Below are 12,129 nucleotides of genomic sequence, written 5' to 3' on the forward strand. Positions count from 1 at the left end.
TAATTGAAAGGCTCACAGCTGGCAGGACAGATAACTAACTCGTCTACAGAGTAGAGAGCACAAAGTAGGCTAAGATACAGCCTGAAACCATGGCAACACGTCACCATCATAATCCTGAAATATAACAGGGACCCAGCAGGTCTGTGGTCTTGGTGCTGTGTTTATTGTCACTGATCATCCATTGCTTGGTCTCTGTTAGGCCACTGACATGTTGGCACAGATCATTAAAAGATGGTAAACTGATTTATGTCTTCATTGTATACACAGAGGAATGTCGCATTGGCGTAGGTTTGGTTTCAGAAGTGGAGGGAGCCCTATGAAGTGTGTGTGCGCGTGTGTGTGTGTAAATGCTGCATTTTTATGCATTTGAATCAGTCTAGCAGGAAACACACTGTGATATAATTGGTCATGGTGCTTAATGATGGCAGTAAAACCAAACAAAATAGAAATGCTATGTAAATCTGTACATTGTTCGAACACTAAAATCGGAGTTGCCCTTGAAGTAGGTTAAACATCAAAGTCTCTTCACAGGCATTGTGCTACTGCATATTTAATAACACTTGTAATTTGTGGCTTCAGAGGGAGCGATGCAGCTTTAAGACCCAAACAACAGACTCAAATGACAAGTCTGAAATTGGTAAAAACAAAAAATAAAACTTTTTTGCCGTCATGGTGTTAGAAAGAAGTAAGCTTAGCGTAACCATTAGCCACTACTAGCATAACACACCTGAATCTCCAACCTAACTGTTGGCAAGAGGTTGTATGGAGTGAAAAAGACAATCTGTAGTTCCGCGGCATCAGTTTTTATCCTTTTTGCAGTAACATTGTGCCCCACCCATTTAATCTGCGTAAATGAACGTACACAATTCTGAGTCTGTCTGTGCTGACCTGGCTGGTGTCCAAAGGCAGACACCATCAGAGGCTGCAGACATCACATCATCATGAGGTCTGAGTGTACTCTGAGGCTGAGGTGAATATTAGAGTTGATGCAATTTTGTGTAAAAGCGAGATGAACTGAGGCAAAGAGGCGTCTGTGCAAGTTGAGCATCATTTAATTTGATTAATTGATACGATTTTGCTCTTATCCCAAATCTGTATCACTCGTACTGAGGCCAGAGGTGAAACGAGAGAAACCGGTGGGAACTAACTGAACAGGAACAAGATGGAGTCGTGTTTTTGGTTGTTTTTCTATCATTTGTTTGCTCACTCAGATTTCCGTTCCTCCCTGTAAATTAAACTCCTGAGTTCTCGTCCTCCTCCTGCAGGACTCTCCTCTGAAGGCCGTCCAGATGCTCTGGGTCAACCTCATCATGGACACTTTGGCATCTCTCGCTCTGGCCACCGAGCCGCCCACCGAGTCTCTGCTCTTGCGTAAACCTTACGGCCGTGACAAGCCTCTCATCTCTAGGACCATGATGAAAAACATCCTGGGGCACGCTGTGTACCAGCTCATCATCATCTTCACTCTTCTCTTTGCTGGTGAGTGAAACAACACTGAACTCAAACTGTAGAAACCAGACAAGCGATACAACTAAATCAAGCAGAATTTACCTGCTCGGTTAAATCAGTGGAAAAACCATCTGTTTGTTTGTTTGTTTGGATTTGTGAGATCTCAAAGTTTTGAAACTGTAATTCTGTTTGAAAAAATCTGTATGTAAATCCTTTTCAGGGAAAATACATGGATGTTAAGATATGTGATTTGATTTGTGAATCTTTTCCTTCATTGCGCCTCAGGTGAGAATTTCTTCGACATCGACAGCGGCCGCAACGCTCCCCTGCACTCGCCACCATCAGAGCACTACACCATTGTGTTCAACGTGTTCGTCATGATGCAGCTCTTCAACGAAATCAACGCCAGGAAGATCCACGGAGAGAGGAACGTGTTCGAAGGCATCTACAGGAACCCCATCTTCTGCAGCGTGGTGCTCGGAACCTTTGCCCTGCAGGTAACTCCATCATCATCATCATCATCATCATCATCATCATCATCATCATCATCATCATCTGATGCAGCGATTTCAAAATACCCATTGGGGGCTCTCCTGCAGCAGGACTGTGATGTGGGATTGAGTCAAAATAAATTAGTGTGTTCACTGTAATGGAGGAACATGTCACCCAGCGCAACAGTGTGACTCACTGATGTGTTTTTAATGGTGCTCTGTGGTACAGAGGAACAGGAATATCAGGCTTTGGATACACAGACTTTACTTGTTTGTAGATCAGTGTATTGTTCTTTTGGGTCTGTACATAGGATTAACTGACTGTAAGAAACATTTAAATGTGGACTTTTATTCCTTGAAGACCGTGGCGGAGTTCAGTATGTCTGTGAGAACTTGACCAGTTCAAGTTCAGCTAATCTTCTGACCTGTCCTGCGTTTTCTTCTCCTTCTTAGATCATCATTGTCCAGTTCGGAGGAAAGCCGTTCTCGTGCACGGCTCTGACCATCGACCAGTGGCTGTGGTGTGTGTTCATCGGTGTGGGCGAGCTGCTGTGGGGACAGGTGAGACCAGAACCAGAACCACTGATGATTTGTTCTGAACTGACAGCATCGCATTTTAAAAAAGAAAAAAAATCTGAGTTCTGAGAACTAACAACGCGTACTGAGGAGAAGATGAAGAGGTGGATACATAAGGTTTGTGGTAGCAAACTGTTGCCTGTCACACTTGCTGCTGCTGCAGGGTTGCCATCACAACCATCGCCATGGTAATGAGCTCAGCACATGAAAGCAGTGCGACTCCTGTTTACGAGCACAGGGGGAAAACAAACCCAGCGTGTCAGTCCCTCTGTGGATACACACACGCACTCAAACACGCCGTCACATGCATGATCCTGTTAACACACACACTCACACACACACGTTTAGAAAGCATACATTATATAAAGTTCAGACGTAAGAAGCCTGGTGGGTTCAGATGGAGGGCAGAGACTGTGAAGAGAGAGACAGAAAGACGCTGACGGAGACAGACTGATCTGACGTCTGTGATTTATTTGATAGGTAAAACTCCTTGTTGTTAGTACCGGGGGAGAGAGAAGGTGACAGATGCATAAAGTGCTGAAGAGCAGCTGCAGGAGGAAGTTGGTTGCGTCGGTCTCCTCTCTTATTTAATTGAACGATGCACAAACAACAAAACAAAAGCCAGTAAAACTACACAGGTAATCTGCCGTAACAGGCCATTACATCAGATGTTTATTTGATTTAGAACAGAAAAGAACATGTAAACATAATGTAATAAAAAAAATAAATCGGCAAAACAAAATTAAAGGTTTACATAAAACAACACTGGTCTTTGTTGTGATATTTTTACTTTCCCCTAGTAGTCGTGTATTTTGAGATTTGAGCTTAAGCACAGCTTTAAGGGGATGATTGCTTGGTAGTACTGAAATTCAGCCAAAAGTTCATTCATGGTGTTGATCATTGTCAGTCTTAAAGGGGCACGCTGTAGATTTATCTCACCACTACAAAGAAGAGGCTGAGATATTTTTGTTTTTGAAAGGAGACGAAAGGAGGCAATAGTCATAGGTATCCTACATTTCCCGTAATGCAACTGACAGCATCATTTGTCAAACCCTCTTTCACATTCCATAAGTGTTTCCCCTAGCCAAAGCTGTGTAACCCTGATGACATCACTGTGACATCATCAGGGTTATTTTATTCCATCAGCAACAGAAAATATTAAAAAACTAATTTCACAGGCCAAGTAGGATCACCAATAACCAGTTAAGTGGAGTGGCCCTAAAACAAAATATTGTTGTTTTTTTTTCCCAAACTCAGCTGATCTCGGCCATCCCCACCCACCACCTGAAGTTCCTGAAGGAGGCAGGTCACGGCATCACGAAGGAGGAGATCCACGAGGAGGAGCTGACGGAGGGCGCCGATGAGATCGACCATGCTGAGATGGAGCTGAGGAGAGGCCAGATCCTCTGGTTCAGAGGTCTGAACCGCATCCAGACGCAGGTACGACCGACGTGCCTCATCGTGAAACCCAGCACACTGCCAACTTTAACACCAACTTTACTTTCTGTGTTCCCAGGTTGTGGGTTTATAGGTTTATGTTAATAACTTGACTCAAACATCTATTGTGTAATGAGAGCTGCAGAAAACATCAGTTGCCATGGTGACACAAGAGGCTTTGGAACACAAAACGGTTTCTTTTTGGACTCGCAAAACAAACTAACAGTCAAGTTCAGCCTCCTCCTCAACTTCATCCTCCCAAAGTCGAGCAAAACGTCGGCTGAGCTGAGGAGACGTGAATAACTGAACTCTGAGTCGAACTGTCCCAGCAAACTTTATTCACTACAAACATTTCAGTTTATAATTGTAAATGTCTGCCATGTTGGACTTATGTATTTCAGAAACTTAAAGCATTTTTTTTTAATTCAAGATGCAGAAATGAGTCAACAGAATATATTGTAAATATGATTTTAATGAAGCACCAAAACATTTTTTTTTCTTAAATGTTTTACTAAAAAACAAGTGTTTAGAATGGTTTCCTGAAAAACCTGGAACCTATTGAGCTAAATGTTAAAGGAAAAACTCAAGAGGTCAAAGCTACAACAAATTGTCCTGCTTGGATTTTAATCTTCACACACAGAACAGTCAGATTACATGATTACAGCTCCAGATGTCTGACCCGACAGACTGAGGTCAACACTTTGCTGGTGTCGTTCTGTGTCTGTCATGGTGGAAGACAGCAGCCGAGGCAGCGTCTCAGAGGGGTAGCGAGACCGATCGCTCAATTCGATGAAAGACTGACTGAACATGACACACAGTTCCAAAGTCAACCTGCAAAATTCAGGATTTGTGGGAAGATGTTTGCGTCGAATGTCACTATCAAACAAAACTATCATACAGTATTTATCAACCATCCACTGTGTTGAAGTAAGGATCTGCCTTGTGCCCCGTTTTACCCTGTTACCCTGCTAAAGTTTACGTTTATATTTATTTCCACTGTGTTGTTTTTACTTTAGCTTCTGAAGTTGTGGCACAGGTCCCCAGTGAGGAGCAAACACTGTTATCCCTCAGAGCAAAGAGGAAAAACGAGTCATGATTAATGAATGTGACAGATCAGTGATAAAAGTCCTGCAACCTTTCAGCAAAGTAGATTCTCTGTGGGTTCGATACCGAAATAAAAACAGCTTGTAAATAAATGATAAATTAAAAACCAGAAGGGTTTGATAAGGGATTCAAAAAAGCTTCATGATACAATGCTGTCAGACCTCATCCCGAACAGCAGGAGAAGAGATGGGACACAACAAAACACATCCAGTGACTCCTGCACACATCCAGACAGTAATCAGAAACGATCTAACACATCTCTAAAATTATCCAAATGTATAATTTAAAGTTACTCAACGCAACAAGACTGTCAAGCTTTATAGTCCTTTATAATTCATTGCATTTATAAGGTGCCAGGTACTAGAAGGAAGTCTTCCCAAATGTATTATTTACTGGGATAATTGGCGTTAAACTGTCCTGGGATCTGCTCTAATGAACAGAAGTGTTCATTCTGAACAGAAATTAAACTATAATCACTGAGACAGCTTCAGTAGGAGGCATTTAGAAATGAAAAACAGATTGTGTGTAGTTTTCTTCCTGTTGCCTTTGAGGACCATCCCACTCTATCATACAGTGAATGAACCACAGGGCTCAGTGGTTCACCGCCGCAAGTTGTTTTTTAAGGTGGAATGAGAAGTATGAGAGTGAAGGACGTCTCCAAAGTCAAGCACGGACATGATGATGGATTGCTCAGTAGTTTTCCTGTCCTCACGAGAGAGAAGGAAGCTTGTGTAAATCTTTATACGTGAACCAAGCTGATAAAACGTCCCCTTTCAAATGTGAGCGAACGAATATAAATGCTTTTTGGATTATGTGGGACTACTTTAGTGTGGACTCATTTTGCTGAACTCTGCTAATTTTAACTCCTGAGTAGTTCCATAGGAAACTCCTGAACTCTGGAACAGGGAAAGGAATTTGTGACACACACACACACACACACACACACTTGAACTGCTGTCTAGTTAATTTCACACTCCGCTAGAGAGCTTCAGTACATAACCACTTTATTAAAGCACAGAAATTAAAGATGGCATCCAGCGTGGGACAAAAAGCTTATTGGATATTTTTATTCTTCAGCGGAGGTAAACAGCAGCACCTTCACAGGGTGCTCTTCCCCTGTGACTCATCGCACAGTCTGGGACTTTGCTCTGTGTGTGTGTGTGTGTGTGTGTGTGTGTGTGTGTGTGTGTGTGTGTTAACATCCTCCTACAGGATAGATCAGCACTCACTGAGCATTAGCATGTCCACAAGCAGTCCCATTCTGTCCCTATGGGGTTCATTAGCCTTGATGCTAACACCCACCTACAGTAACAGCAGCCAACGTTCTGCTCTCTCTCTCTCTTTCTCTATCCGTCTCTCATGCTCACACACGCACACACACACACACACACACACACACACATGCACACACATGCACGCACACACACACGCGGTTAGCGAGGTCAGGTGTTTTCCTGTCAGCGGTGGACCGACTTATTCAGATTTTTGCCGGAAGGTAAACACATCTGAATTAATAATACCTAATATCGTTTTTCTGTTCTCTGCCTCTTCACACAAACTCTCAACGACTCACACTGACAGAATTATTAGACTTTTTTCTGCCGTTTTCTAATATTTTTTTCAGATGTGACCTTTTCCAGAAACAACTGTTAATATCTTTTTTTCTGATACTTAACCGTGTTTCTGCAACAGTCATACTCAATATTAATTTCAAACTGCTGTAACAATGTGAAAATGTGAAAGGGGTTCGCTCGTAATGATGAATCTGCAGGTTTTACTTGAATCTGCAGCTCCCCTCAGTTTTATGGAGCTTCAGCACATTGTTAAACTGCCTGGACAGTAACTTAACTGTTATGGTTCATTTTCGGTGCACTCATAATGTCGTTTTTAGCCGCCTCAAGCGTGTGTTTTCAGAGAAGAAGCTCAATGAACCCACATAATTCTACCTGCTCCCCCCCCAACAGCAGACACGTACAGTTACAGGCTGGCTTGTGAACATAGTGGAGCATTCAGCAGTCAAATGTTTCCAGTTTTTCAATATTATAAGGATAATTTCTGTTACACTGAGATTTTGTTTAAACAAGGCGATTAATTGAATTAAATAATCATCGGTAATGGGTCTTAATTCAGAAAATGACATGACTTTACTGTAACGCAGCATTTAAAATGTACAAAAGATAACATATTGCACAGCCCTGCCATAGCTTACGATTACCTTGCTGCTTGACTGCCAAATGTAAAAATAAATAAATAAGATTACCATATCAACTTGAAAGGGGACTATATGTCAACGTCATTACGTCAAACACATTTCTGCTGCCTCCAACTGGCCAAAAATGAGTTACTGCAAGTTTTTAAAAGCTGAGCCTTAAATTTCACTCTTAACAAAAAAAAAAAAGACTAATCTTTACTAGCTGTATGAAGTCCTGAAAGTGCTCAGAGAGAAATGTTGATTTAAACACCTACAATTCCACTGCAACGCTGCAACTCCATCTGCTGATTGGGATCGTGTGATGTGATCAGAAGCCACTAAATGGAAAGCGCATGCAGGCTTGATTTCACTTAAGGTGGAAACATGATGCTGATTTGTGGATTGTCGGAAAACAACCTTAGTGACTCCTTCAAGCTGCGGAGCGCCGTGAAAGAAGGACCTGATGCGAGCAGAAACAGGAGTATAGCTCTTGACCTCTTCTCTCCCAAATATCAGACACACTGGAAAGAGAAGAGGAAGCTCTCTCCTTTCTCTTCATGTCTGTGTATCTGTAATATCAGTCTGTCATCCTCCTGGGATGGGAGGATGGGAGGATCGAGGGGGAGGCAACGAAAGGCTGCAAGCTAATTAGGTTCTTATCTCTCCACGCTCCTCTTCCTGTCCTCCTCCTCTCTAATCCTGGTGGGCAGCGTTGTGCCGCTCAACGCCTCGACAGTCAAACACAGTGGGGGAATAATTGGTACAAGCAGCAACTCGCTGCTGAAACTTTATCAGTCATTCAAAGTGACACAATTTCTCCTCTTCCTCCTGTCTTTTCCTCTCCAAGTGCTTTCAGTCTGATTCAAAAGCTCTTTATTCATTGTACTGTTTCTTCCTTCATCCCTTCGTTCTATCGCAGGTTCTTCTGGACTTTCATATTTTGTCTCTCACTAAGCGACGGCTTTCTCTCTCAGTGGTTCTTCTCTCTGACTGTCCTCTGCTCATCACTTCTCGTCCACTTCTTCTTGTCTGTGCTCTGTCATGTTCTTCTGTGTACCTTCTTTCTGTCAATTTGATGTTAATGTCTCTGCTGCAGAACACAACACTACTGTGTAGATGATTCTGTGGGAAAATGGGTTGTCTATAAAGTGTTATATCATAGGCAACTGGATGGTCTCAGACATTTCACCTCTCATCCGAGAGGCGTCTTCAGTTCTCCTGTGATGAGGTGAAACTGAAACGTCCAGAAACTGAAATAAGTCCAGTTGCCTACAATATAGCGGTTTGAATTACATACTGCCAGATGCTACCAAGTCCTATATTTAGAACTTTAACTCTCCTTTGAAAGAAACAAGAATCTTTCTTACTATCTTAAAGCCTAAATGTAGCATTATTTAAATCTGGAATGACTTTATCTTCACCCATAGTGTTGATACATGATCTTTATCTGGGTATTTTATCAGGTTAACACTGAGCTTCATTGATGGCTGATGCACATCAACTCATCAGGATTCACCACTGTCCTGATTTAATGCATCACCTCTCCAGAATAGCATCAGTGTTCTCTCATTTACTCTCAACCTGGCTTCTGAATCTGAACTACTTCTCCTGTCCACCTGGTTTGTGCTGCACTTAATACATGAAATATGATAACCGACCTTCAAAACCCAAAAACTTTTCCATCAAGCTTCTTTAAAACTCTCTCTGACCTCTCCAGAAGTCTTTCCTGTTTCTGCCCTGTCTCCTCGCTCTGTCTTTCTGCTGTCTAACAGTATGTTATGGCTGTCCTTCCTTCAGATGGATGTGGTCTATACCTTCCAGACGGGCCAGGCGCCGGTCCCCGGTGCCCTGCGCCGCCAGCCGTCCGTCGTCAGCCAGCACAATGATGCCACTGCAGCCAAAACTCTCTCTAGCCCCACCCACGTAGGGCTTAGCGCCTCCTCCTCTCTCACCAACTCGGCCGGGGCTCCGCCCCCAGCTGCTGCTGCTTCTTCCTCTACTGCAGGCAGTGAGTCGGTGACGGGAGGCCAGCTAACACCTCGCTTCACCCTGCTGGACTCTCTTTTCTCTGTTTGATCTGCATGAAACACTGAATGCTGCATGACTCACCAACACTAAATCCTACACACTGTTTCTGTCATCAGCAGGTGTCTGCACATCCTCAACTAATCTGAAATATCTGAAGATAATCTGAGCTGTTAAAAAAACAAGATGGTAATTTACATAAAGCTGGAACCGATGAGGTGTTATACATTATATAATATTTCCGAAAGTAAACGTCTCCAACTGTTCGACTTCGGATAGCATTGAAACAACCACTTAGCAGCAAAGATACTGAATCGGGATTATTACGTCTTCATTTCTGCTCAGCACTTCACATTCACGTCTAAAAATATTTTGTCGTATTTTTCTTTAATCGGCGGATACGCGCACCAAGCTAGCTTTGAGCTTTGAGAATAGAGCCAAGCCCAGCAAAGCTCCACTAATCTCACTGTCTGTTAAATATCAGGAAATCTTTCTGTCTGCGAGTGAGATGAGAAGGTGAATGTCAGTCAAGATTCAAGATGCTTTATTGTCACTCTGGTTGTACAAGTACACTTGTGTGAAAATCTTTTGCTTGGAGACTCCACTAGAGAAATGCTAAAAAGTTATTATCTAATAAAAGGTGTATTATAATAATAATGATGATTAAAATCATAATAATAACAATGGGAAGAAGAAGGAGTAAAAAAGCGTTTCCAGCTTGGTATAAAGACTTGAAGTGGTAGAAAACATTTTACCTGCTGTTCAACATACAGCAAGACACCTATTAAATGTAAAATCCACCGTTGTTTTAAAACAGAACTGAGGCTTTCTTTCATAAATGAAATCATAAATATGTGAGCTGTATTTTAAAGCTTTACATCTTCAGTGGGCCTGGCACTGACCGGGTCAATCTAACACATTATTAGTTTTGGTCTTTTCATTATACATGTTTACAAAAAAGTAAAATAAAGAATATGTCCAGCTTCATTCTGTGACTGAAAACCATCTAAAAGATCTAAAAATGAACTTGCAGACTCGTGTTTCTGATCGCGTCATCAGTTTCCATCTCCAGCCTCACGCTGTTTCTGTTTCTATGAGCTTCCTCCTCCTTCTGCTGTGGTTTTTTTCCCTTCATCTTAATCTCTTTCCGCTCTTTCTTTTTAATACCTTTCATCAGTTCTTTTCTCTCAGCCTGCTGCTTTTCCTCCTGCTTGTTGTGGAGATTTAAACTCTTAACACGCATCTATTAACCCTGATGTGACTTGCTGCCTGACGGGTCGATGAAAGATCACAACTGTTGGCACACGTGGCCAATGAGAAGAGAACAAAGCTGCGAAGCGTTCTGATTCGTGACTGGGAGAAAAAAAAAAATCCCTGCTCTATTTTCTTTGTTGCTTTTTTTCCTCTTTCTCGGAGGCGACAGCCTGGGCACCAAGATAATTTTATGGGTTAATCCTGAGCAGGGTTAAATCTGTCAGGCTCAGCAAGTCTCTCATGGTTTAACAGCCAAGAGCTTTTTAACTTGTGAGCTTTGTGTGTGTGTGTGTGTGTGTGTGTGTGTGTGAGAGATGGTTGCATGGATGCTCTAAGCTGCAGTGCGCAGCCTGCAGCTCTCCTGTGTTTCAGTAATCGAGAGCTTTGAACTGCAGGGTTATTAATTATGATGAAGAGTGTCTGCTGGTGCGTATAAATCAGTGTGATCGGCTGAAGCCTCTGTGGATTCATGGCAGAGGAAGCGACTTAAGTCGGAGAGAAGAGAGCGGCTAGAGGACAAAATGACTCTGACTGTGAATGTGATTATAACAGTGTGCGCGTGTTGGTTGTTTTTCCCAAGCATGTGTGTGTGTGTTGTTTACTTCGCCGGGTATCGTTTGAGAATAATCTATACGAGTACTAACACCATCGAGGCAGATTAACCAGTTGGCAAAGAGGGCCAAGACGCCGAGTAGCTACTAAAGTCAGTTATCCAGCAAGTCAGTTGGTTTTTGATATTCATAAATCAGAATCTGACAGATTTTTAACCACAGTAGAAATTAAACAAAGACGTTTCCTGCTTTATTAGAAGGTCCTGTCGTCCACACCGTCCTCGTCTGATCCACCACGTGCTCTCGGAGACTTTGAAAAGACTGATGCTTTACAACGGTTTAATTCTCACCACTGTGACTGACTCAGACGTATTCTTTGTATGACTGCAAACACTGAACCTTGAGGTCGGTATCGTCACAGTTAGGGGCGAATAAATGTACCGTTGCGCCCTGAAGTATTCCTGAATAAAGATGGATCCAATCAAATTACCAAAAAACGATTAAGAGAGAGAAGACCTCGGGGACACAGTCTCCCACAGCCTCTCACAGAGTTTGTCTTGACTTAAATCAGGAAATATCTGATCAAAGAACCGACTGAAGACACATTTCAGATCGGACAAATGAAAGCCCAGGGTTCAATTTCAGACCTTAGTTTTCACTGCGTGTTCATGGTGTCGACCGTCACACTGAGAGGACTGAAGAATGTTTCCTCACAGACTGAATTTTTACTTTAGATTGGTTCAGGCTCAGGTCAGATAAATGTTCTGGCATTCTGGGTAATATGGAAACTGACTCATTGGTGGGAAGAGGGTTGATTATTTGACCTCCAAATAATTATTTACCACGAAGCTATAAATCAAATTCAGCACCAAGACTTCAGATATGGGTGTGTTTTCCTACTTCCTACTTCTGTTCTTCAGGCGCTGTCGTTCCTAAGAAGGGAAATCTTAATGCTTCAGCAAACAATCGTATCTTAGACAACAATTCACATCTGGATTTGTGTAATCAGAGTTTCGACCAAAGAATTAAATGCACAGAGACCCGACCACAA

General features: G+C 42.4%; 1 protein-coding gene across 10 annotated transcripts in view; it reads left to right on the plus strand.

Moving 5' to 3' along the window:
• Nucleotides 1-12,129, plus strand: part of LOC119021536 (plasma membrane calcium-transporting ATPase 1-like) — an 85,438-nt gene that overhangs the window by 69,502 nt on the left and 3,807 nt on the right. For 8 of the 10 annotated variants that reach the window (XM_037101882.1, XM_037101888.1, XM_037101881.1 and 5 more), the window contains 4 exons: nucleotides 1,266-1,479; nucleotides 1,735-1,946; nucleotides 2,394-2,501; nucleotides 3,774-3,956. In XM_037101882.1, the coding sequence (XP_036957777.1) occupies nucleotides 1,266-1,479; nucleotides 1,735-1,946; nucleotides 2,394-2,501; nucleotides 3,774-3,956 (717 nt within the window). Of the gene's footprint in view, nucleotides 1-1,265; nucleotides 1,480-1,734; nucleotides 1,947-2,393; nucleotides 2,502-3,773; nucleotides 3,957-9,045; nucleotides 9,257-12,129 lie in introns of all 10 variants that reach the window. The other 2 variants (XM_037101890.1, XM_037101891.1) reach the window with 2 other exon arrangements.

Source organism: Acanthopagrus latus, chromosome 6 (assembly GCF_904848185.1).
Source record: "Acanthopagrus latus isolate v.2019 chromosome 6, fAcaLat1.1, whole genome shotgun sequence".
In the NCBI taxonomy this organism is placed as follows: domain Eukaryota; kingdom Metazoa; phylum Chordata; class Actinopteri; order Spariformes; family Sparidae; genus Acanthopagrus; species Acanthopagrus latus.